The sequence below is a fragment of the Prionailurus viverrinus genome, chromosome B1 (assembly GCF_022837055.1).
Source record: "Prionailurus viverrinus isolate Anna chromosome B1, UM_Priviv_1.0, whole genome shotgun sequence".
NCBI classification, from domain to species: domain Eukaryota; kingdom Metazoa; phylum Chordata; class Mammalia; order Carnivora; family Felidae; genus Prionailurus; species Prionailurus viverrinus.
This window is the reverse complement of record NC_062564.1, coordinates 172074374-172099377: the sequence shown is the minus strand read 5'-3', so window position 1 is coordinate 172099377 and position 25004 is coordinate 172074374. Positions and strand designations below refer to the sequence as shown.

At 43.3% G+C, this 25004-nt stretch overlaps 1 protein-coding gene across 14 annotated transcripts in view; it reads right to left on the bottom strand.

The window, feature by feature from the left end:
- APBB2 (amyloid beta precursor protein binding family B member 2) overlaps positions 1 to 25004 on the bottom strand; it is a 397886-nt gene that overhangs the window by 115376 nt on the left and 257506 nt on the right. For 10 of the 14 annotated variants that reach the window (XR_007151499.1, XM_047855461.1, XM_047855459.1 and 7 more), the window contains 4 exons: positions 21517 to 21725; positions 11930 to 11992; positions 11451 to 11536; positions 11296 to 11356 (listed from right to left, as the gene is read on the bottom strand). Coding sequence is in view for 13 of the 14 variants with exons in the window: in XM_047855461.1 (XP_047711417.1) it covers positions 11296 to 11356; positions 11451 to 11536; positions 11930 to 11992; positions 21517 to 21725 (419 nt within the window). In the remaining variant the exon portion in view is untranslated. The remainder of the gene's footprint in view (positions 1 to 11295; positions 11357 to 11450; positions 11537 to 11929; positions 11993 to 21516; positions 21726 to 25004) is intronic. The other 4 variants (XM_047855468.1, XM_047855469.1, XM_047855462.1 and 1 more) reach the window with 3 other exon arrangements.

The window sequence follows — 25004 nt, the reverse complement described above, 5'->3', positions numbered from 1 at the left end:
TCTGGGCTGGGAGACGAAATGAGCATCCCAGGTCAAGGGCTCAGTGTCCGAGAATGAGTGTCAGCTCTGCTCAATGCAAAACCATGCTGAACTAGGGCCAGGAAGACTGGTTTTGAATCCTGCTCTTCCCCGACGAGGCATGCGCTCTTGGGCAGATCACTCTGCCTCTCTACGCTCCTCCCGTTCCTCTTAAGACTTGAATGAGATAGTCTGTATTTTCTCTTTGTGAATGTCAACCTAAAAGCCACGTGCGAGAGGATGAATCTCATTCTGCCAAGACTTGATATGTTCATCATTGGCTCTGTGCCCTGGTTTCTTGATTCAACTGTGTTGATAATGTCCTTCACTAAAGGCATTTTTGTTGAGCGACTGAAATGTGGGAATGACATTTACCGCAGCTTGTGCGTCCCAAAGATAGCCGCAACAAAGACTCCCGTCCTACGTACTCTGGCAATGTGACCTTGCCACCCTCCCTCGAGAGGCAGAGTCCATGCCTCCACCTTGGTTGGGCTGGGACTGCTCTGATCAACAGAATATGGTAGTGATGTGGTGCCACTTTCAGGAATAGCCTTGTCTCACCTAGTGGCTTTAGCTTCCTGCTTCTTAGAAGCCAGACATCACACCACAGACCCAGAGACCACCACTGTGAGAAACCCAAGCCACACGAAGAGGCCCTGAGAGATGAGCTGCTGGGTGAGGAGAGAGAGAAGCCAAGGAACACCGAGCCACCAGGCATGTGAGTAAGAAGCCATCTTGGAAGTGGACCCTCGGGCGCCAGCTGCCTCCATGTGGATCGGAGAGGAACTGCAGTACTGAACCCTCCCCAAATTCCACAAAACCGTGAGCAAAATAAGTGGCTGTTTTAAGCTACCAAGTTTTGGCATGGTTACATAAGTATATAGGAACAGATAGCAGAAATAATGCTACCTGTAGCAATGGACAAATACGACTGAATTTCATATTAACAGATCCGTTCCTAAAAGCATTTGCTGAAATTGAACACAAATTTATACAAAAAATTATTTTCAAACCTTCTGCATTTATGTTTACTGAATGGGGAAGAATCACTAAATCCTGTTGCAATGCAAGCACCCTTAGGCTTAGCATCATCTCCTTCTGGGAAAACACATGAGCCCCCTCTTACTGTTGGCCCGGGTAGATGCCCCTGGCATGGCCGCTATTCATCAAATCACCACTTAGAACAACGCATCGAATTTGTCTATTTGTTGTCTGCCCCTTGAAGGAGGACAGAGGATATCTATTCCTCTTTGTAACAGAAAGAGTAATCATGGCTAATGCACAGAGAATGCTTATTATGTTCCAGAGACGTTTCCAAGCACTTGACATATATGTTATGTTTATAGCATATCTACTCACTTAATGTTTACCCCATTTAATGTTAAGTAGGTACTGTTATTATCCTCACTCTACAAAAGAGGAAACGGGGGTACAGAGAGGCTAAGTAACTTGCCCAAGGTTACCCAGCTAGGAAATAGCAGAGTCTGGCTTTAAACCCACTCGGTCTGGGTCCAAAATCCCTGAATGCTCTTTACCATTTATAATGCAGCTTCTCCTTTAGCGCTGTGCACTCAGTAAATGTTTGATGTTTAAATTAAGAAATCCACAACAGAAATCAAATCCAACATTTTCATACAGATGAGGATTTGAAAGAAAAACCTGTGCCACATGAATAAAGGTCAATTATAAGAACTACACACAGACATAAAATCCCACACTAATGCTAAATAATGATAATGAATTTGCTACACAGACCAGAAATAAGTCTGAATGAGTGGATACTCCCTGCCCCTTCCTGTTTATCTGTTTGTGCTAATCTAGTCAGTAGCCCCTAATATAATTACTTCATGAAGATCTACGCTAATCGGAACCAAGGGAGGGCACGGACAAATAAAGCTCACAGAGGCGTCTTAGAATTTCATGTCCGTTCATCATTCACTTCAGAAAGTTCCTCCAGCAAACCCATCCTTGGACTGATTTCCATCATCTCCTTCTCCTTTCTTCCCTTCTGGGGGCAGGTCATAACAGAAGAGTAAGCAGACAAGCAGAGCTTACGCAGAATCCAGCACCTGGTTCAAAAAATCCCCAAGCAGCTGAGCACAGGTGGCAAATGGGCCATAACAGAAGGCGCAAATGTAGAAAGGCTACATCTACTTCTCTGCAGACGATGCATGAAAACGGGGCCTCAGTTTCAAACTTCTCAGCGTTACTACTTGAAGTGCTGCGGGTAGGCCACCACCAGCAGCAGCACTGCTGGAGAGCCTAAAGGGAGGCGGTCCCTTGCCTCACCCCAGAACAGCTGAATCTGAATTGGCCAACACGCGCAGGGGGGTCTGAATGCACTACAAAAGACTGGACCACGTGAGTCTGGATGACGGTGAGAAGGAAGGGGGAGTCTGTCCTCGAGCAATGACCTTACAGTTCCCTCACCCATACCCACCTCTGACATCTCTGGCACCTCCACCCAAAACACTCAGACAGCCTAAGGTTGACCCCAAAGCTTAGGGAGACAATAACTGGGAGTGGGTAAGCATGATACTTTCTTGGCCTTTACAGTCAAATGTGTCTGAGTTCAAGTCCTACTTCCATGAGTTACTAGCTGTGTGATAAAAACAAAAAACAAAAAACAAAACAACAACAACAAAAAACCTATGTGACCTATTCAAAGCTCAGTTTCTTCTCTGTAACATGGGACAATAAACACGATGCCTTGTGTCTCCAGGAAAATTGCACGTGAGTGCCTGTGTGCAGAGCACGGGCTGAGTGTGCATCTGGAAAAGGGGAGCCAGCAGCCCATCTCCAGCCCTGGAGAGCACTAGAGAGCAAATTACTCTCTTCCCTCCTCCACATTAGAGGACAGATCAGACTGAACTATTTCATCTCCAGATGCCAGAGGTCAGGACTGCTACATTTCATCTGGAATCTTAAAATTTTTCAGAACCGGGGTGACTTCTGAGATGATGGCACGTTGATTTTTAACAGATGAGGAAGCTGAAAGCTAGAGAATTAAATGCCTGCAACAATATAATCTTCCTTACCCAGTTCCTTTATTATGGATTTCAAAGAAGTGTGTTCTAAAGGCAATTCTTTAAAAAAAAAGGTTTTTTTTTTAATGTTTGTTTTTGAGAGAGAAAGACGGAGTGCGAGTGGGGGAGGGGCAGAGAGAGAGGGAGACAAAGAATCCAAAGCAGGCTCCAGGCTCTGAGCGGCACAGAGCCTGATGCAGGGCTCGAACTCGCAAACTGACAGATCATGACCTGAGCTGAAGTTGGACACAACCAACTGAGCCACCTAGGCATGCCTAAAGGTAATTCTTAAAACCTCTCTTTCCAAATATCCTGGAATTGATTTGTTATATACAAAAATGGGGTGGTCCAAAGCCCAGGAGACTTACCTTTGTATACTATCTCCACTACTAATTGTTTGAACATAGGAAACTTATTTACTCAAATGTTCTGGGACTCACTTTTTTGTTCACCTGTAAAGAAGGCCCTTCAGATTATCTCCAGTGTCACACTTTCAGCTAAAAGCAATTTAATGATTCGAAATGAAATATAGCCTTTGCTGATTTCTTTTAAGATGTAATTTTCAATACTTTCCACAAGGTGGCGGAACATCTCCTTTACAGAAGTCCAAGCAGAGGGACACAAAGGGTGAGAAAGAACTCTAAGTAGCACCCTTTTTTAAAGCATTAAGTTTTCTACAATTTAACTATAAATTTTTATTTTAGTGTCGGTCATTACAGTCAGTCTTTTGGCCAACAGTGTGCTATATGCCGTCAAAAAAGGACAGTTTTATGGGGCTAAATTTGGATTTTACGGTATTAAAGTACAATGAGCAAGAGGTCAGACAGCAAATTATGAGAATTTAGAAATGCAAGCTACTGGGCTGCCCAAATACGGCAAGGAGTTGCCTTCTGAAAAAATGAAGCACAAGAGGCAATCATCTCCAAAAGGTTTGTGTAACAGGAATTTTAAACCCTTTTTCACATGGAAAAGTAACACAAAATAGAGAGAAAAAATAATTAGAGAAAAATATTTAAGATTACAATAATGAATGAAGTTTTGAATTTAAAATGCATAGAACTAAACACAATATGGTACCCCGAAATGAGGTCTTGAAAGAGAAAAAGGACATTAAAAGAAAAAACTGGTAATATCAGAACAAATGTGTTCAGTTAATCATTTTGTGCCCATGTTAATTTCTCAGTTTTGACAAATGTACTATGGTTATTCCACCAGGGTAAGCTGGGGGAAGAGGATTTGGGAACTCTATTATATTTGCAACTTTTCTGTATATTTAAAATTATTTCAAAATAAAGTTTTTATCTAAACAAGCAAAGAGGAAAAAACAGGCAAGGATGGACAGGAACAGAGAGTTTCATAAAGCAATGCCAATGCTCTTTCTCTATAATTTAAGAAGGGGAAATTTTAGAGGACAGAGTAACTCACATGCATAAAACGAGGGTGAATAAATTAAAATGGCAAAGGCTAGAGTAAAGCAGGCAGTGAACGAAGAGGTATATTCTAGGACATTACTGGTGGAATTACGTGCTGTTGTAGCTTTTCTGAAAAGCAATTTTGCAGTAGGTGACAGAGCCACAAACTGACAGCCTTTGACCTGGTGATACCAGTTTCAGCAAGCTATACCAAAGCAATAATTTAAAAGAAAAAAAAAAAGTCTCAGGTACCTGGCTGGCTCAGTCAGTACAGCGTGTGACTCTTGATTTTGGGGTCGTGAGTTTGAGCCCCATGTTGGGTGTAGGGATTACTTAAAAATAAAATCTTGAAAATAAATGAAGAAAAAAAAAGTCACCTATTTTTATAAAGTTGTAGCTCTCTGCTTTGCAGGGCTAGAAGGTGCTCCTATGCCCACTGGGTGTCTAGACAGATTATGGTACTATTAATTAAATGGAATATTATATTAATGGAGTTAAGAAATGGGAAATCTGAGAATTATGGAAAGGAATATATGAAATAATTTTTAAATTAAAAAAAGTTTTTAAGTTTATTTATTTTGAGAGAGACAGACACAGCATGAGCAGTGAAGGGACAGAGAGAGAGAGAGAGAGAGAATCCCAAGCAGCCTCCGCGTTGCCAGCAGAGCCAGATGCGGGGCTCAAACTCACAAAACAGTGAGATTGTGACCTGAGCCAAAACCAAGAGTCAGATACTCAACTGACTGAGCCACCCAGGCGCCCCATGAAATAATTTTTAAAGAGCTCTTGACACATAATATCCTAGATTGGGTCCTGGAGCAAAAAAAAAGGACATTAGTGGAAAAAAAAAAAAAAAAAAGAAAAATTATGAATAAGGTCTATAGTTTAGTTAATAATATGGTATCAATATTAATTTATTAGTTTGAATTGTATGATGATTATGGAGACATTATTAAGGAAAGCTAGGTGAAGGGTATATAAGAACTCAATCTTTGTGACTCTTCAATAAATCTAGAATTATTTTAAAATAAAAAGTTAAATAAAGAGCTCAGGGGTCATCTGGATGGCTCAGTCAGTTAAGGGTACGACTCTTTTGGCTCAGGTCATGATCTCATGGTTCATGAGTTCAAGCCCCAAACTGGGCTCTGTGCTGACAGCACAGAGCCTGCATGGGATGTTCTCTCTCTCTCTGCCCTTCCCCTGCTCATGCTCTCTCGCTCTCAAAATAAATAAATAAACTTAAAAAAAAAAAAAAAAGAGCTTGGAATTCTATACACACATATACACTGCTATCAACTACCAAAAAATTACTGTATAAAAAATTAAGCAGTCTTGAAAAACATTTTCAGAGTTTTAAAAATACTTTGCTCTTTGGGGCGCCTGGGTGGCTCAGTCAGTTGAGCGTCCGACTTCAGCTCAGGTCACGATCTCGCGGTCCGCGAGTTCGAGCCCCGCGTCGGGCTCTGGGCCGATGGCTCAGAGCCTGGAGCCTGCTTCCAATTCTGTCTCCCTCTCTCTCTGCCCCTCCCCCGTTCATGCTCTGTCTCTCTGTCTCAAAAATAAATAAACGTTAAAAAAAAATTTTTTTTTAATTAAAAAAAAAATAATAAAAATACTTTGCTCTTTGGGGAGGGTGGGAGGGAGGTGAAGCATGTCTAGGGGATGCATATGTGCGTGGTGGGGGGGCGTCATTTTATGTTGCCACTGCTATTTATAGAGGTTTCACCTAACAAATGATTATCAAGGTGGCCAGATTGAGAATAGGTAGAGGGTTTGTACACACCTACATCCTAACAGCCTAAAATGATATTTATTTTTTTAGCATGTAAGTTTCATTTAGGAAGGCAGACATCGTCTGTAATAACTTTTTAGTAATCAGTTCTCAAGGGCTATATTTACAATTCCATGGCACATTCAATTAATTTTTTTTCCCCCTAAAGAAAGGATACTTTCTGCTTACCTGGGGGGGGGGCACTCAGTTTCCTGGTCTTTGGCAGACTGAAGGAACATGAAGGGTTATCTGAAGAAGGAACTTACTTCCACAAAAGATCCTGAACATCTGGAAAATGTGGGTCTGGCCACTTCTGCTTCTTAGCTGGCCCAGGTGGCATTAATCAGGCAGGTGGCAGACAGAGGGAATGTGTGTGTGTTGTCGGGGCACTCCTCCAAAGTGACTTCACTGAAGTCAGTGCTCAACTCAGTGACTTTTTCAAAATTTGTAAAAAAAATAATTTCACTTAGGGCCGCTGGATTTTAAAACAGTTGTAATTCTGATACTACTTGGCAATGGGAAAGAATGAAATCCTGCCATTTGCAACAATGTGGATGGAACCAGAGGGTATTATGCTAAATGAAATAAGTCAGTCAGAGAAAGACAGATATCATAGGTTTTCACTCATAACAGAAGACCATGGGGAAAGGGAAGGGAAAAAATAGCTTCAAACAGAGAGGGAGGCAAACCCCAAGTGTCTCTGAAATACAGAGAACAAACTGAGGGTTGATGGGGGGGGCGGGGAAAGGGGAAAACGGGTGATGGGCATTGAGGAGGGCACTTGTTGGGATGAGCACTGGGTGTTGTATGTAAGCGATGAATCACGGGAATCTACCCCCAAAACCAAGAGCACACTGTATACACTGTATGTCAGCCAACTTGACAATAAATTGTGTGTGTGTGTGTGTGTGTGTGTGTATACATATATATATATATATATATATATATATATATATATATAAAGTTGTAATTCTGAAAGAACAGCTTGGCCTTCTCTGCAGGGCTTCCCTCACTCACTTCCCTTAGGGGATGGTGACCATGCATCCAGAAGGGAAGCACAGCCAGACTCCTCAATTTCCTCTAAGGGAGGTCAGTCCTGCCATCTGCACGGTGAATGAAAGTGTACGGATCTGCCAATCACCAGCAACGCAGCCTATCTCCACTCCTGATCTAGGTCCAACCTTGACCATAAGCCTAGTTGAAAGTTTGCTATTAAGGGATGGTCTGAAAACCCTGCAGCCTATCCCTTCCACTTCTAGAGTACAGTTCATCACTGCCTCAAGTCAGACCAGCAAGCTGCAAGCTGGTCCACACTGTTATAATCTTCTGTCCACACTGTTATAATCTTCTTATAATTACTGTTATAATCAAGTAAATCTTTCAATTTACTTGAAATGAATTTTGCTTGGGTGTTTATCCTTTGCTTCCAGTGACTAATGCTGTGAAATACCAACTGACAAAATCCAAATTTCTACGTATCCACATAGAGTTGGAATATTGTTGAGGACACATTATTTGGTGGTTGCCCCTAAATACAGCTCCAAGTGAGAATGTTTTTTTTTAATTGAGGTAAAATTGATATACAGCATTATAAGTTTCAAGTGTACAACAGAATGATTCAACATTTGTGTATGTTGCAAAATGATCACCACAATAAGTCTAGTTAACATCCATCACCATACATACAAAAGTTTTTTTCTTGTGATGAGGACTTTTAAGATCTATTCTCTTACCAACTTTCAAATATGCAATGTATAAGGAATTTTCTCTATACAAAGTCTAGTGAGTGTGGGCTCTGTAGCTAAATGGCCTGGATTTAGATCTTGACTCTATTTACTTTCTAGCTCTTTAACTTTCTATGCCTCAGTTTCCTCATCTGCAATCTAGAGATAATGATACTTAGCCCAGTGAATTTTTCTGTGGATGAGAATCAACAGACACAAAGTCTTTAGGACAATGCCTGGCAAAAAGTTAACACTCAATATTCATTTTTATAGTTACTTTATAAAGAAGCCCTAGAAAATCCATTACATACCACAATGAACTGAGAGGCTTTTGCCTCATGCATAGTGTGATTCATATATTGTAGGGTTATAAAACCCTTTGCCCTCCCAATGTCCTCTAAGTCCTCAACAATGACAGTGGCTTTCTACAGCACAAGGACCTTCAGAATCTAGGGAGGGTGAGGTTAGTCAGAAGCACGTATAGTTTGTGAACATCTTTTTAGGATTCTGAGTTGTCCTTCCAGGGATTTGTGCCATTCACCCTAAGAATCCTTGATGTAAATGATCACCTAGAGGCACAAAAATAAACCTGCAGGTCAATCTCCATTACTGTGCAGAGTTCCATGATCTGAAAAGTCATGTTTCTTTCTTTGCCCTAATCTTTTCTGACTCTTGTCTGTTGTCCCAGTACAGACAGATCTATTAATTATTCTTTTATATTTTCTGTGGTTTAAAAAAGAAAGCTTTTGTTCTCATAAGTCTTCTAAGATCTTATATAGAACAAAGTAGGGTATAAAATAAATAATACAGGAGGCACAGTGGCTCAGTCAGTTAAATGTCTCATTCTTGATTTCAGCTCAGGTCATGATGACATGGTTTGTGAGTTCAAGCCCCACATCGGGCTCTGTGCTGTCAGTGCAGAGCCTGCTTGGGATTCTCTCTCTCCCCCTCTCTGTTCTTCCCCCACTTATGCTCTGTCTCTCAGTCTCTGTCTCTGTCTCTCTCTCAAAATACATAAATAAACTTAAAATACATTAAAATAAATACAACACATGTACTTCTCTGTTTCAAACTCAGGCGAGTTATGACAAAACTAAGCCTCCTTACTAACATGAACAAATTCACAACAGGCGTTGGAAGCAACATGGGCACTAGCAAGGTGGCAGACAAAGAATGCAGTGAACAGTACCCCTGAGAGGTAAAAAGGGAAAGCACAACTTGGGTAATATTGCAACCTGGCCTCCTGTTCCTGGTACCAATCCCATCTTCCTCCGGGGCATCCCCCTTCCCGCCCGCTCTATTTCCCAGGCCATCACTCCCCAGCCCTTCAGGGCAGAGGGAGATGGGGCTGCCCACTGCCCCTCCTGTCCAGCCTTTGCTGATAAGCCTTGTAAAACACCTGGTAGCAAAGCAAATTATTCCCAGCCCGTCTTCCTGTTTCACTGCATCCGCTGCCTGCCACAGAATTTATCTTTAAAAGGCCAGCATGTCAGCAGCAGCCCAAGGACTTGTTCAGAATGCCACTTGCTCTGGAATGGCCTTCATCCTAGGAGACCGTGCTTAGCATGAAGCTGAGCAGACCAGGATCGGCGGAGGCTTCCGCTGCGAGCCCTGACTCGCGCAGCATTGATGGCGATATGGCAGCAAAGGAGTCAACGTTTTCAAACTGCGTGGTGTCTCCCATGTAACGACTACTAAGGGAACTTATTTGCTGTTTTATTCATAGACACAGATCTGCTTTGGGACTCAGAAAAAATATCCAGGACCAGCTTGCAAATGGAAATGAAATATAAAGAATGAAAATGCAGAGCCCCTGTTCAAAAGGCAGGAAGAAAATGCTGTAAAAAGTACTGAAACAAAACTGTTTCCTTTCTTGTGCATTCTCTCTCTTCGCTCATTATGGTGTTTTTTACTTGGTATTTGAAGTCATGCTCCCTTGGGCAAAGGGATACGTGCAGGGTTAAGTGTAGGCGCTCGCAGGTGCCCCAGGGCCCTGCACGCCCCCACAAACCATCACCTTCTGGGCTTCCCCCATGCCACCAGCTGCTGGGCCGATGCTCCATGCCCTGCCCAGGAACAGGGAATCCCCTCTTCCCATGACTGTGACCCACAGCAGACAGGTGACCCCCAAGGGTATGGTGACATCCGTGCCGAGCACACTAGTGCTTAGACTGTGGACGGGCAGGGCCTCACCCCCACGGACACACCTCTGTGCTGTCAGCCTGTACTGGGCAGGCCACTCTCTCATCCCTTTTCAAGATGCCACGGGGGCATGTGTCCCCAAGGCGAACCCTCCCCATGTTCACAGGCCCCTACTGGAATGGAAGGCACCAGTAACTGTTGGACAGAAGCAGGTGTGAGGATGTTTGGCAAGGCCCGAGGTGCCAAGGAGAGGGGGAACAGGCAGTTGAGAACCTCTCAGGGAGGTAGGGAGGTGGCAGGACTATGCATAAACCAAAGCTCCAACTTCCTGGGGCATGCTCCACGACCCTGTTGGACTTCACTTACAAAAATGCAAAGTCAAAGATAAAATGATTAAGAATTTCAAGATGGTGACCACACAGCATTAAACCCCAGGCACGGGACCTTGTGCAATTGCACTGGCCATACGCCCATGGTGGCTTTGCTGGTGCCCCACCAAAGGTCCAGAAGCAAAAGTTTACTCTCGTTTTCCACCATAAATCAGGCCTGTGTTTACGAAAATGACAGCAAAGGTGTGAGGCTGTCCTGGGAGAGGCGGGCACGAGGAGTCCTGTCCCACCTGTCAGCTGCGCCTCCCATTGTTCTGCAAGGCAGAGCCTGCTTTGTCTCTAAAGGCTTCTGAAGCCCACCCGTCCGAACAATAATTTCAACCTACTACATTGTGCAAAGAGCCGATGCAGTGAGATGCAGGCAGAGTCTCGACGATCATGGAGACCCTCCCAAGCCTAACTTCTCCTGGGGATTTATTTTAAGTGTTGGAGATTTGCAAAGAGAGAGGATTGAGGAATAATTACATCGTAGGTGGCTCTGGGTTGATCGTTTATAAAAACCGAGCCATTTCAGGGGCGCCTGGGTGGCGCAGTCGGTTAAGCGTCCGACTTCAGCCAGGTCACGATCTCGCGGTCTGAGAGTTTGAGCCCCGCGTCAGGCTCTGGGCTGATGGCTCAGAGCCTGGAGCCTGTTTCCGATTCTGTGTCTCCCTCTCTCTCTGCCCCTCTCCCGTTCATGCTCTGTCTCTCTCTGTCCCAAAAATAAATAAACGTTGGGAAAAAAAAAAAAAAAAAAAAACCGAGCCATTTCCAAAGTCGTTACTTTGCTGCAAGAATATAACCTGGCTGCTGAAAAGTGGGTTTCGTACGAACCTTGGCTTCTGGGTCACTATTGATACTGCAGGAATCGTCGTCATCAGCATGGGGGGCATTTCTAGAGAGAAAAACAGAAAACTGGACTTAGAATTCTACTGCAAACTCCAGCTGCACGAAGCCACGCATGGTGGCAGGTCCTGCCGATGTCCTACCTGAGTTTCAAAGATGCATAGCGGAGTGTCGCTCCTTCAAACTCTTTTAAACTGGGGTCCGGGTTAACTGTAGCTGCATGCAAATCCTAGAGGAAAATAGACCCCTGTTAATGGAGAAAGGGGGAAGGCCCGTGACGTGGCCTCAAATATCAAAGGGGAGAAGAGTCCTCCCGGCATGAGGCAGAGAGTGTATGTGAGCTTAGGCAGGAGAGGGCATGCAAGGACCGCTGGGTGCTGGCTCGGTGCAAGCCCCGGTTCGTACAAGACAACGGGGAGCCTGGGGCAACCGGCTTGCCGTCATTCACAACGGGACACATTAAATAAAGGCAACATGTGTGTGAGCTGGACATCCCTAGCAAGAAGCCCCATCACTGCGTCCCTGCAGAATGGATGATATTCATGAAGAAGAAAAAGATACAGCCACAGCCATGCAAAAAGGACGAAATATTAAATGATCTAGAATCTGACAATATACTTGCCTTCCAAATGTCACTATTAATCTTTCCCCCATTCAGAACAGCAAAATCACTCCATGGCTGTTTCTAGACATATAATTATTCACATAGGAAAAAGCACATTGATTTAAAAAAAAAAAAAGGAAAGAGGAAAAGAAAAAAAAAAAAAAACACAAGACACCGTTGTTAGCATTGATATTCACAGGATGGGTTAGGGAACAAATTCACTCTACCAGCAGCTTGTTAGCTGGCTCTAGGTCTAGATTATCACCTGCAGCCTAGAGCAAGGAGGACAGAGACGCAGTGTGCATTACTTACCACGGCAAACGACTGAACACTATTAGCAGTCAGTGGTCTTCCACACGTGGCCTTAAAACCACACAATATGCTGTCAAATACTAAATGCCTAGTGCACCTAATTCCACAGAAAACCTTCTCTCTTCTGGTAACCAAACAGAACTGTCTTCTTGAGGTGGGGGTGGAATTAGGGATGGTGCCTGTCGATGTGCACATCTGAAAACTGGGGAATGTCCAGGGCCAAGGGCATGAAAAGCTGGGGCTCAAATTATTTTCACATAAAAGAAAAAAGGAGGACAATGAGAGGGAAAGAGGGATATAAGAAAACACAGCCCGACGGCCACATCTGCCGAGATTTAACCTGACAAAAAATAGCTCTACACAACCTAATGTAAACTCTTCAAATTCATCAAAAGCTCTGCTTCTTTGCCACACAAGCTTCTTCATGAATTAGTATTTGATCACAAAAGGATTCTGTAAACATAATCGCAGAGCAAAGCACCAAGCCTTGCCTTGTTGGGAGAACGCTTGCGATAGATTTTTGACTCTAAACACCCCTTTCCATTCACCTCAGGCGACAGGCAATGTTGTTTGTGGTCTTTTTCTTTTCTTCTATATTGAGTGAATATTCAAATATTTTTCATCTAACATTTGGGGAAATAAACGAAGCACACAAAACCCAGGGACAGCCTTGTGTATCTGTTCCACTGATGTGTCAGGCCCATAACCTCTCTTCTTGGATGATAAATCAACCATGGAGACTTTCCACCTAAGTCCCTTCAACTGAGGTTCTTTGAAAATGAGAAGGGAATAGCGACCCCTAATTTCTGCTCATGACATTAGTCTGATTTTGACACCCACTCAAAGCCAAAGCAGCTAAGTTCAAACGAGCCAGGTGTTGAAAGAGGTGTTCAGTCAACTCCATGGGACTCAACGAGAGCAGAGGCACTGCAAATACAAATTTGTCATCACTATTGCACAGCTGCTATCACTGTCACTCTCCTTTTTGGATTAAGCATCTGAACTGCAGGTTTTCCAAATAAAGTAGGACTTAGATCACTATATTTACTTTTTAAATAATCATCTGTCTTTCGTTGAGCAAAAGAGCAGGAATGCTGCCTCACCCTTTGCCTCTGTCCTTCCTCCATCCCCAAAAGCAGCATCCAGTTTTCACTGCTGAGAAAATTAATAACACAGCTGAGGTGACCTGTGAACCCCCTGAAATCAGGGTGGGGTTTTATGTATGTGTTTTTCCTAGGGGAGAAGATCCTCAATTTTTCTCATTATCTGCAGAGGGGCCAGTAACCAAGAAAGGTTTTGAATCACCATTGCAGGGGTACTCATGATAAGGACGTGAAATACCAAGAATTCTGAGCTAGAATTTCTTTTTTTTTTTTTTTAAAAGGAAAACAAGCCTATTTGATCCCAAATCATCATCACTGTTTACATGTGAGCAATATTTGTTTTTCACTTCAGTTGAATGTTGAAAAAGGATATCAGATGGTGAATTAGTAAGACTCCAGGTAATTATGTTCTTGTAGAAAAAAAAAAAAAAAAAGAGTGGGTGTCTGATAAAAGGAATCCGAAATCAAATTATCCTCAACAGACACTGTGTGGGACTAGAAATAAAGAGTATTTTTGCAAAACAAGTATTCAGAAGAGTCTTTGGCATTTAATTAAAATAGTTCTCTGTATGTGTGTATGGTTTAACAATTTTTTTAAATGTATTTACCCTTTGGATGTTGGGTCCCTATAACATAAAGGTTGATTATAATTCTAAGACTGTATGAATCCAGCTCTTATGCTACGGAGACATGAGTCAGCTGGCAAATTTCCAAAAACCACCTTTTGCAGATTTAAGTAAACAAAGGTCATATACAGCAATTTTTCAAAAGCTAAAATAACATGGGTACCATTAAAGAAACCCTTTAGTACAAAACTCAGTAAGGACTAACATGTTATGACTAGGACAAAAGACCCTTTTCCCTCCTATATTAAAAAAACCCTCATTTTTAGACATTCTCTTCCCTATATAAGTGACCATAATTCTCCTTTTTTAAAATCAAGGGCAACAAAAGATAAAAACCATCTGTCTTGAATTTTAAGAACTACATATTCTATTCATCTAATTTTAAAAAAATGTTTATTTATTTTTGAGAGAGACAGAGTATGAGCGGGGGAGGGGCAGAGAGAGAGGAAGGCACAGAATCCCAAGCAGGCTCCAGGCTCTGAGCTGTCAGCACAGAGCCTGACATGGGGCTCGAACTCATGAACCATGAGATCATGACCTGAGCCAAAGTTGGATGCTTAACCGACTGAGCCACCCAGGGGCCCCTCATCTAATTTTTTAAAGAGAGAATACACCACTTTAGCTAATAATTTTTTTAAAGAAAACAACCCAAAGAACTTGTTTGGTTCTACAGAAAGTCTGCAGCCATCCCGGTCTGCAGTCTGCATGGTGGGAGTGAGAGGTGAAAGAAAGGATGAGACAAAGAGAAAAACAGTGAGAGAGGGAAAGGCAGGTGGGCAATTTGCCTTAGGAAGGACAAGACTGACAGGGGAAAGGCCAGTGAAGGAAGAACAGAGATCATTTTCCATGAGCAATGTCCCCCCTCCATGAGCAATCTTGCAGGTGATGCAGCTAAGTCTTGGCACAGTGGTGTTCTGGTGCCAGTTACAGGTGTTTCTCCGGGTGCTTCTCTCGACCTTGACCAGGTGAAGTACCCCTTATCCTGATCAAAGTGACCATGCTGAATTCTGGGAGAGCTGTGGAGCCTCTCAGCTCCTCAGAGGCAGTGTGTCCCTGATGACTGACCCAGCCCCTGGAGCATGGTGCTTATCATGACCCTCCATGACCTTTCAGCATGGTGCCGTTCACGGCCACACAGCAGAATCTGTGTGAGGGTGGACCCACGAAGGGAATCCAATTGTATACCTTGACTACTGAGAGTTTTCTTCTTCCCGATTTCTCTTCTGAGATCTTAGAAAGCAAGTCCACAAGTCAAACAGGAAGGCTGCCCTGCTATTCTGCTGGAAGCAAGCTTACATCATGTTCTTGAGGATGTTCGAGGGGGAAGAGAAAGCCTCTAAGAAGTGGTATCAAAATGTAAGCTGGAGAGCAAACACGGAAGGTGAACCTGCTGAGAACCAGGCAGAGAGCAAAGCAAAAGAACGAACATTCGGTAGTGACTTTGATGGAAGGTAGAATCATCACCTCCACGGGCACTTCAGAAGTTCTGCAGCAAAGCCCGCATTCAAACCCTGCCTCTGCTCTCATCTGCTTTGTGAGTTCAGCTCCTTGCCTATGAAATAGGGCTAAGAGGACCTCACCATCAGAGTGTGGGCAAACTGAGATTAAGAACACTAGCAATTAGCACAGGGACTGGCTGCCCGAAGGTGCCCAAGGTGACAGTTTCCATATCTTCTACTCTTTTCCATGGAGGAAAAAAATAAGGCCATTTGTAAGAATAAAAAGTTTGGGGACCTATGGACGACAAAGTGTTAATGAATTGTGCTTCTTCATCCTCTTTTGCCACGACTTGAGCCTCTGTATGTGTGGCCTTGATGATAAAAGACAGAGCACCTTAATCTTGGAACACAAAGGAACAGTCCAGGCGATGTTAATGAGCACTAAATTCATATATATGTGCATATTTTAAACTTCTTTTTAAAATGCTTTCTGTGTTTTGTTAGATGTGACACTGTCTCAGAAGAATAGAGTGACGGTTTATCACACAAACATAACCCAGAGAAGTAATAAAAAAAAAAAAAAGAGAGAGAGAGAGAGACAGAGAGAGTCAAACTAGCAAACAGACTGACAAATGCTTGAGGAACTAAATTAGTGTCTGTGAGCTAGGGGAGCGTCAGGAGCCCGGGGACACTAGTACTGGCTTTGCTGCGACAGTAAGTCAACTAAAAGCTCCCTCAGCTATGAAGCTGGTTTATTCTTTCATTCAGACAACATTTAATGAATATCACCCTGTACGAACCCTATGCCAGGTGCTGAGGACACAAAATGAGGGGGACAGGCCTTGACCCCCCCCGCCCCAAGGAGGGAGACTGACATGCCACCAGTTAATAATACTACAAAAAGACCCTATGGAATAAAGGGCTTTCAAAAAAAGTTCAGGGATGAGCGCAGTAATTCCCAGGAGAAGTAGGGTGAGTCCAGAGAGGAGGTAACACATAAACCAAGACAGGGAGACGAGCTTCACCAGAGTGCCAGCTCTTGTACTTACTCAGCACAAAATCACCTGGAAAGCTTATGATAAAGGCAGATTTCCAGGTCCCACCCCTAGAGGGTCTAGCTCAGTGGCCTGGGGTAGGACCAAGGAATCAAAATGTCCTACAAGCCTCAGAGGTCACCTTGGCCACAATCCTTGACCCACAGGCTCAGAAATACTGCCATGGGAGTGCCTGGTTAGCTCAGTCGGTTAGGTGTCCAACTTCAACTCAGGTCATGATCTCATGGTTCGTGAGTTCGAGCTCTGCATCGGGGTTTGTGCTGGACAGCTCGCAGCCCGCTTTGGATTCTGTGTCTCCCTCTCTCTCTGCCTCTCCCCAACTCTCTCTCAAAAATAAATAAGACATTAAAAACAAACAAAAAAAGCACTGACGAGGCCCTTCTTGAGGATTCTTGCCAGTCACGATTACTTGATCGGGTCAAGAAGCTCAGTAAAAAGATGCCAGAATAGCTCCTTTGTGTTTTCATCTTATTTCTAAGTGTATAAGAAATTCCACAGTTCTAATGTAATATGCGGATTTTCCCCTCCCAGGGGTGAGCTGCTCAGGGCCCTGACAAACCACGAGCGATGCAGCAAGAACAGAGCGAATTGTGATCAAGAAAAGATCACAGTTCTGAGAAACAATTCCACCTTCCCTTGCTTCAGACCCACTTTCTCCTCCATCCTGTTTAAGGAACCAGGAAACACCTTCAGTTGAAAACACTGAAAGGCGAGACTTGCCTACAGGCCAACAGTTATTCATACAAATATTTTGTGTGGCTCCCTCTTCTAAAATTCAACATCCAAGGAATTTGGAACAAATCAGTGGACTGAAGGGAGACTACTGTGGGCCAAATTTCAATAGCAAATGCTTCCTGAGCCGTTTACAAACTTCAGAAAATACTGCTGGCATGCGCAGAGGAAATATTATCCACTGTGCTTGACACTTCCCTGGTGAACTTTGGAATGTGAAATGTAAAATTTGCAAACTGTAAGGAAGCCTTCAGTCCTAAACTTTTGTGAAGCAGAGTCAACAGATTTGGCACCAACTTGGAGTTTTTTGTTTGTTTTTTTTTTTTTTAAACGAGCTCGGGGAAAAGCTGAATAAAATATGCATTTCTAACACGACATATTACAAGTTTCTTCTCATCCTTAACATTTTGCTTTCTCTTGTGGTTCCAAATTAGTTGAAATAGATTCTATTTAGGGATCAAAGAAACGGTGTCAGAGAAATAATCATTTCTCTTCCACTGTCATTAGCACCTGAGACAATGTTATCAAGAGAAGTCATTTTCTAGCAGGCTCTGCTCGTGATGTGGCCCTCCCTTGGGCTGAGATTTGAGATTTGCCAAGTCTCCTGTAAATGGTACAGTGAAGCCTGGGGTAGGTTGGGGTCGGCGGATCTTCATTTGAGCCTGGCTCCACCCCCGTTCGGTGTGTGGCCTCGGGCAAGCTTCACCTCGCTTAGTGTTGTCAAATGTAAAAAGTCAGTGACAACTACAGTACCAGCTGCAGAGGGTTTTACGAGGAGGAATCTTGAGATAAGCCATGAGCTCGGCACCATGAACACTCCATTACCTTTAGTGCCTCTGGTTTAACATCCGTGTCAGCGCCTGCACGTCCCGGGTATATGGCAGGCTGGGTTTGTCCCCAACTCCCCCTCCTCCTCTCTCTACCTGTTCATACCTTTGCTTCTGTGATTTTAATTTACTGCCTTTTAAATGTGCTCAGTTCTTTTGCTTAACGGCCTTACGCACAGGAGGGAAATGGGTATGAAGTCAACAACTGAAAGGCTGATCTGAAGAAAATCTATTCCACTGATCTATTCAAGTGCTGGAGGGGCGTGGCTCTCTCTCTCAAACTTAAAATGACACATCTGCTACAAACTGCCGTGGAGGGATAAGGGTCGACACAATGGCATGGTTAACAGCAGAAGAGAGGAATGAGACCAACAGCAAGGTGGAAATTGACACACTACTGGGGGCAGAGCATATCTAAAGTCAGAGAGCTAGGCACATGCCCATCCTACCCCAGCTGCATGGCTACTGAGCTCACTGAACTTCGGTTAACTCTTTTATTTATTTATTTATTTTGAGAGAGAGAGAGAGGCAGGCAGAGAGGGAGAAAGAGAATCACAAGCAGGCTCCATACTGTCGCTATAGAGCCTGATTCCGATGTGGAGCTTGAACTCCGGAACTGTGAGATCATGACCTGAGCCGAAATCGAGAGTCAGAGGTTTGACCAACTGAGCCACCTAGGTGCCCTCAGTTAACTCTTTTCTTCTTCTTCTTCTTCTTTTTTTAAAATTTTTTAATGTTTATTTATTTTTGAGAGAGAGAGAGAGAGAGAAAGAGACAGAGCATGAGCAGGGGAGGGGTAGGGAGAGGGGGAGACATTAAATCCGAAGCAGGCTCCAGGCTCTGAGCTGTCAGCACAGAACCTGACACAGGGCTCAATCCCACGAACTGTGAGATCATGACCTGAGCCAAAGTCAGATGCTTAACCGACCGAGACACCCAGGCGCCCCAACTCTTTTTTTAAATAAGGAATATATTAGCGGTCTTCTCCATCTTGAGGGGAACAAATGAAATGACACTTATGAAAATACACTGAAAACCACAATAAATCATGAATAGCAGCAGGGAGGCTGAGTGCTGTGGATACATTAGGGAAACATTAAACTCTAGGAGAGGAAGCAGGAAGCAGGAGCCATGGGACACAATCTGAGCCTGGGAAGGGGCCCTGAGCAATAGCTAGGATGGGAATGGGAAGCAGGTGTAGACAGAGGAAGAACAGGCATATGTGGGCATCAGAAGGAGGCCCAGGGATTAGAGGTGGACTCTGCTACCTGGTAATCTTCCCGAGGGTTCGCTGCCTATCTGTGATGCATGCTTCCCAAGATTTTCTGTAGAAAACGTGGAAACAAAAATCTGCCATATTAGTTGAAGAAATAAAAAATTCAAGTCACAGAAACTTGGGATGTCCTCCTTTGACTTTACCACACCCACACCTTGGTCTCAGGAGGCAGGCTTCAAGAGCTTCATCTCTTGCACGGAGGGAGGACAAAGAGGTTCACTGGACAAAAGGGACACGTCAAAGTGAGGCCAATCTAACCTCTGGGACAATGAGAAAGCGCAGTAGGCTGAGATCCTAAAGCCAAGGAGGTTGAGCGAGAACAACTATGGCCTAGGATTCAGGAGCATTCAGGATCTCTGAGTTCTAGATCCAATGGCGCCACCAGTCACGGACCTCTCTGCGCTTCAGCTTCCCTGTTTGTAATGTGTGGATACTGGGATCAGCTGATTCTTTCCCACCCTGACACTCCCCCCCCACCCCCCCGCCATAGGGCACCCCCATGTGGTGAAGATGGTTAAAGGGCTGTAATAGGGGAATGAAGACCTGGAATGGGGAAAGAGATTCTAACAAAGATGCAAAGAGAAAAGAGGTACAAGAAAGAAAGAGAGAGGATGTCTGCTCTTAGTGAGCAGAGGCTGTGTCCTGACTGGCTCCGCTTCTGGGAGGCCACTTGAAGGTCCAGGGACAAATGCCAAGACGCAATTAGACTGAGACAGGAGAAGGACTCCACTTCATGCTAAGCTCTTTGAGGCTCATCTTTATCCCCCAGCAAACCTAACACAAGATGAGTAAATGAATGGAATTTGCTCAGTGAATAGGAACATTACGCCTCAATAAAGTCATCCAGTGATTAGCAACAAAATCCTATGTGGTTCAGTAATACTGAAGCATGTGCCTATCAGTGTCAAGTTCCAACAAACCAAGGCCCTTGGCTATCACCGTGAGTAGAGCTCACCCCAAGCCATCGCTTGAAAGATGGAGAGGGGTGCCTGGCTGGCTCAGTCCGTTAAGCATAAAGCATTTGTCCGACTCTTGGTTTTGGCTCAGGTCATGATCTCATGGTCCATGACATCAAGCCCTGCACCGGGCTCTGTGCTGACAGCACGGAGCCTGCTTGGGATTCTTTCTCTCCCCCCTTCTCTCTCAAAATAAAAAAATAAACTTTAAAAAAAAAAAAAAAAAAGAAAGAAAAATGGAGAATATGGGGCCTAGGCAGGGTAAGTGAGATGCTGAAGCCCTGTAAGAGCAGGCATGTGATTGGAATGTAGATCTCACTGCCTCCCAGAGAAGACGAAATAAAGAACCACAGATGTAAGAAACAAGACACTGTCTACTTTCATGACAAGAAGGGTGATAATAGTTGCAAATATGGAGAGGAGACTTGCAGGTGAGAGATGCAGGTTAGATGCCCTCTGTGTCCTCAAAGTAAAGGAAAATGGGTTGTTGAAAAAACAGAAGACTGTGGTCAGGCAAGCAGAAATGTCTGTGTGTTAGGGATCCAACTACTTTGCTGAAAAAAGCCATTACTTAATAGTGACCTTTTCCAACTGCAATTCTCTTGAATACTCAGTTATCAGGATTCACAAAGGTTAGCTGCAAGAATCTTTGTGTTAATAAATACCACGTGGAATTTTTTCAAGCCGCAATTCTTTGTTTAAACATCATATTTCTTCCTCATGGAGAGCAGAAATTTATGCTGCTATTTATGTCTAAAATAACATCACTTCTGCTAAATAAACAGATCCTTTAAAAAAATAGAAATCAAGCATTTGAAGGCTCTCAAGGGTTATTCCTGCAGACATCCCCTCCATGCAACCAAAAGGACCCAAGGCTAATAAGATTTGCAGTAATTATAACACGTCTGGCCAAGAGACGTCCTTCTGTGTGTAAATATTTTATGGGGCAGCGCCATGCAGTGGCACCTACGGAGTAAAGTATTGCCTCAGTGAGCCTCAGGGAATCTTAACCACTTCTCATTAATCAGCCTCTCTTAACTTTCTGTACCTAGAATGCTGTTTCAAGAAACCAAAAGCCACTAAAAAATGAAAACATCCCTGAAAGATGGTATTAGCGCTATTTACACTAAGAGGAAGCATTTCTGCGGTTTCAAATGCAGCATGCATGATAATCAAAAACCTTACCTTGATGACCTGTTGGGGCAGAAGCAACAAGTCTAAAGAGAAATCACAAGTAACATCCACTCTACTAAGCTGTTAAAAAGATACTCCATTTTACCTCGTGCTCTGGGGTAGGAGATGGCGTTACAGAACTAAGTGACCCTTTTCTAGAACCATGGAGATCTGCGGGGGTGGAGACAGGGCGCTCCCACTGAGTGGTCCCTGTTGGTATGTGCCAATAATAGGTCCCAGCGACGTCAATGATTCTCTTCCAGCCAGGCGGCAAATCCGGATCAGTCTGAAAGGAGTGATCACTCCATATATCTGCTGGGAAATGGAAAATAAGAGGGTTTTATTAAAAGCGAAACAATTACAGTGTTCCAATTTCACCCCTAAGAGTTTGGAGAATCCCACAGGCAGATGCGTCCACAGCCCTAATGAGAACTAAAGACATCCTATGGACACAGAGTATGGTAAAGGGGACGATAATGGAAAGAAACAAGAGAAGAACTGGAAAAGAAGACGGACACTTGAGAATACAGACATTAAGGACCCGTCATCAAGTCATCTTACAGCTTCAAGACTCCTGTGAACAACTTAAAAGCTCCATTAGCTGAAATCAACGACCCAAGCAAAATTCGCAAGGTTACAGGCAAAATCTACTGACTCCTTTATAAATCAGGAAGATTTACTGGTTGGCATCTTATACCATTTTCAGCAATGGGTGGAACTCTTCTTTTCTTTAATCACTTTCCATAAATGAGTACTGTATTTATAGCTTTGCTTTTACAACTCCTCCCATTTGACTGTCCACATCTACAAAGCAGCAGTGTCTTTTCTAACACTCTACAATTCGAATTTGCGCACAGAAGATTCCTAAGGAAGGCAGACTAGAAAATCCCTGGAATTCAAGAAGGGACCAGACCGACTATAAAAACAGGTCATGAAGGAGGGTGAGTGTGAAATATGACAGAGAATGGTGGGGACTGTGGCGAAATGGAAAGCATGTGCGAAGTCCAAAGGCATTCAAATTAAAAAAAATAATCATGTGTTATATTATGTATGTGTATAGCAGGGGGAGTAAAATACACATGTTGGGCAATTTCAGCGATCCCCGGCCTGTATCAATATTTTACCAGTTTACTGGATAATTATTTGCTTTTTTAAAATCTCATTTTGGCCTTCTTTGAGTTGAATATGAAATGAGTGGGCAAGAAAAGAGGAGAGAGAAGGAAGCAGAGTAGGAAATCCATAAAGAAGGAGCCACCGTGGAGAAATCACAGGTAGCTGTATCAACATATGTACATATATAGGTAGTGAAACTTCAGAAACTTGTGCTTTAAATCTGAGGATCGCTTTTTTTCTAAGGATGAGACCTATGGGGCCACTCGTCAGAGGAGAAGCACGTGGGCTTTGCTCTGTGCAAATGCCATTGCATCACGTGGGCAGGCGTCACTGACTGTTACAGCGACAACAAGAAAAAAAGGAAACAAACAAAGAGGTTGATTAAGACTATGGGCACAGATGCGCATTCATGCGGTGGTTTGGCATCCCAGCATTCACTTTTCTCATTTAAATCTGCCAGGGGCAAAACTGCCACTTGTCTCAAATTATGATGGACATTCCCCTCCCCCTACAGGAAATTAAGCATGATTACATAATTTCAACTTAACTAAAATTTTCAGAAACAACTTGAAACAAACATGTATACACTCCTTTGTCCTGTTTCCTTTTCAGTGGTGCATAGGGGTTGTTTTTAGCATCTCAAGTGGGACAGGAAAAATAAAATACACAGGTCTCTGGATTAAGTTGGGAGAAAAACCTTGTCCCATTCTAGTGGTTTACAGAACCAAGCTTTGCGGCTTGAAACTCTTGAAAGGGCATAAAGAGGCTGCTAGTTACCATTTCTGTGGTTTTTGAGGTCTGAGGGTCTGAGTTTACACATTTATCCTTGTTGTCTCTACGGTTGGGACATAAGCACATAGGCAGGATACCACCTTCAGAATATGGAATCATGTTGGACCAAGGACAGAAAGCAACATCAGTGGCCTTTGGGTTTGGCTGTCTATCCAGAACCTTGAAGGCAGCAGAAGGGCTCTGGGCTGCCTAGCGTTCTTCTGTCTGCAAACAGACCTACCTGCCTATATTTGGTTTATATTCTGAGGCTCTGCTGAGATTTTGTTGGAATTAAAACAAAAAGGAGATTTCTTCTGGTGCTAAAAATTGATGATGATATGATTATGATAGAGGAAGTGAGGTCGGCACATTGACAGTATTATTAACAGTTCCAGAAACATGTATAGAATCCCTTCCACATCATCCCACACTGGGTTTTAAGGGATGTAAGCCCTTAAATGAGGGCAAAGAGACGTCATATCTGTCTTGCTCATCATCATATTCCCAACACCTAGAATGGCAGGTGTTCAATAACAGTGAGTTGGATGGATAGACGGTGGATGGATGGAAGGAACGAAGGAAGGAAGAATTAAGAAGGAGGGAAAAATAAATGACTGAATGAAGTCTTTGAATGGTGGGAATTGGAACTTAGCAAAAGAAGAATTCTGAAGAAATCAGTTCTGTGCAGTTTCACAAAACAGAGCAATTTCACAACCCCCAAGAATAGCAATGTCTACTTTCCTTGATGGTGTATCTGAATGTTCTTATGGATAAAAGGAAACATAATATGACAAATTGGAAAGAGTCCTGGGCTGGTGGCCAAGAGAGTCTAAGTTGAGATTTTGGTTCTTTTTTTTTTTTTTTTTTTTTTTTTTTTTTATTGATAGGTACCACAGGGAACACTAAGAAATATTCTGAGGCACCTCGGCCTCATTACATTTCCTTTTGTTTAATCTTGTTAGCCCCCAATTTCCTTTGTTTTCCTACATAAAATTAGGTACACACTTAAATAAGTACTTTGGACCTTATTCAACAGGTCAGTGGTTTTCAACTTTTATCAAAGTGGGAGGAAGACAGTGGTGTAGGCAGGTGGAATCCCAGACCCCTCCAGGCCCTACTGACTGACCACACCAGCCCCATTTTTATCAGTTTCCACTACTGGTCTTACATGTACGATTTTCCTTGAAAACAGAGATCAGGGTTTTGTTTGTTTGTTTGTTTTTGCTTAAAATAAAGTTTGACACCATAGCTAAAGCAAAAGTACAGTGGGGCCAAGACATCTAAACCCCAAGAAGCTGCTTCTGTCAACAGATTATTCAAAATATTGCAAAGCAGCTTAAAATAGTTGAGTACCATAGTGCACGTGGCATGAAGGAGGGCAAGCAGACTAAATCAATATAGGAAAAATCTATAAACACCAGGTGATTAGAGGAGAGAGTTCCAACCCCTTCTGATTCTCAGAAAATTACTTTGTGTAGCTTTGCTGGAGACAAAGGAGCTGATGTTGCAGAAAGGAAATGGTTGCTGATAGTTTCAATGCCCTCCTGATTCTCAGCAGTTTTCTCACACTGAGTTGTCTGTCATGAGCCCCTTCTTGGCAGATCTGCTTAGAGTTCTGAAGTCTTGGTATTCTTAGTTTTCAGCGGGAACACACTGAAAGACCTCCATACTGGAGAACTCTTTTCTTTTGGGGTGAGTCACTGTGGAACA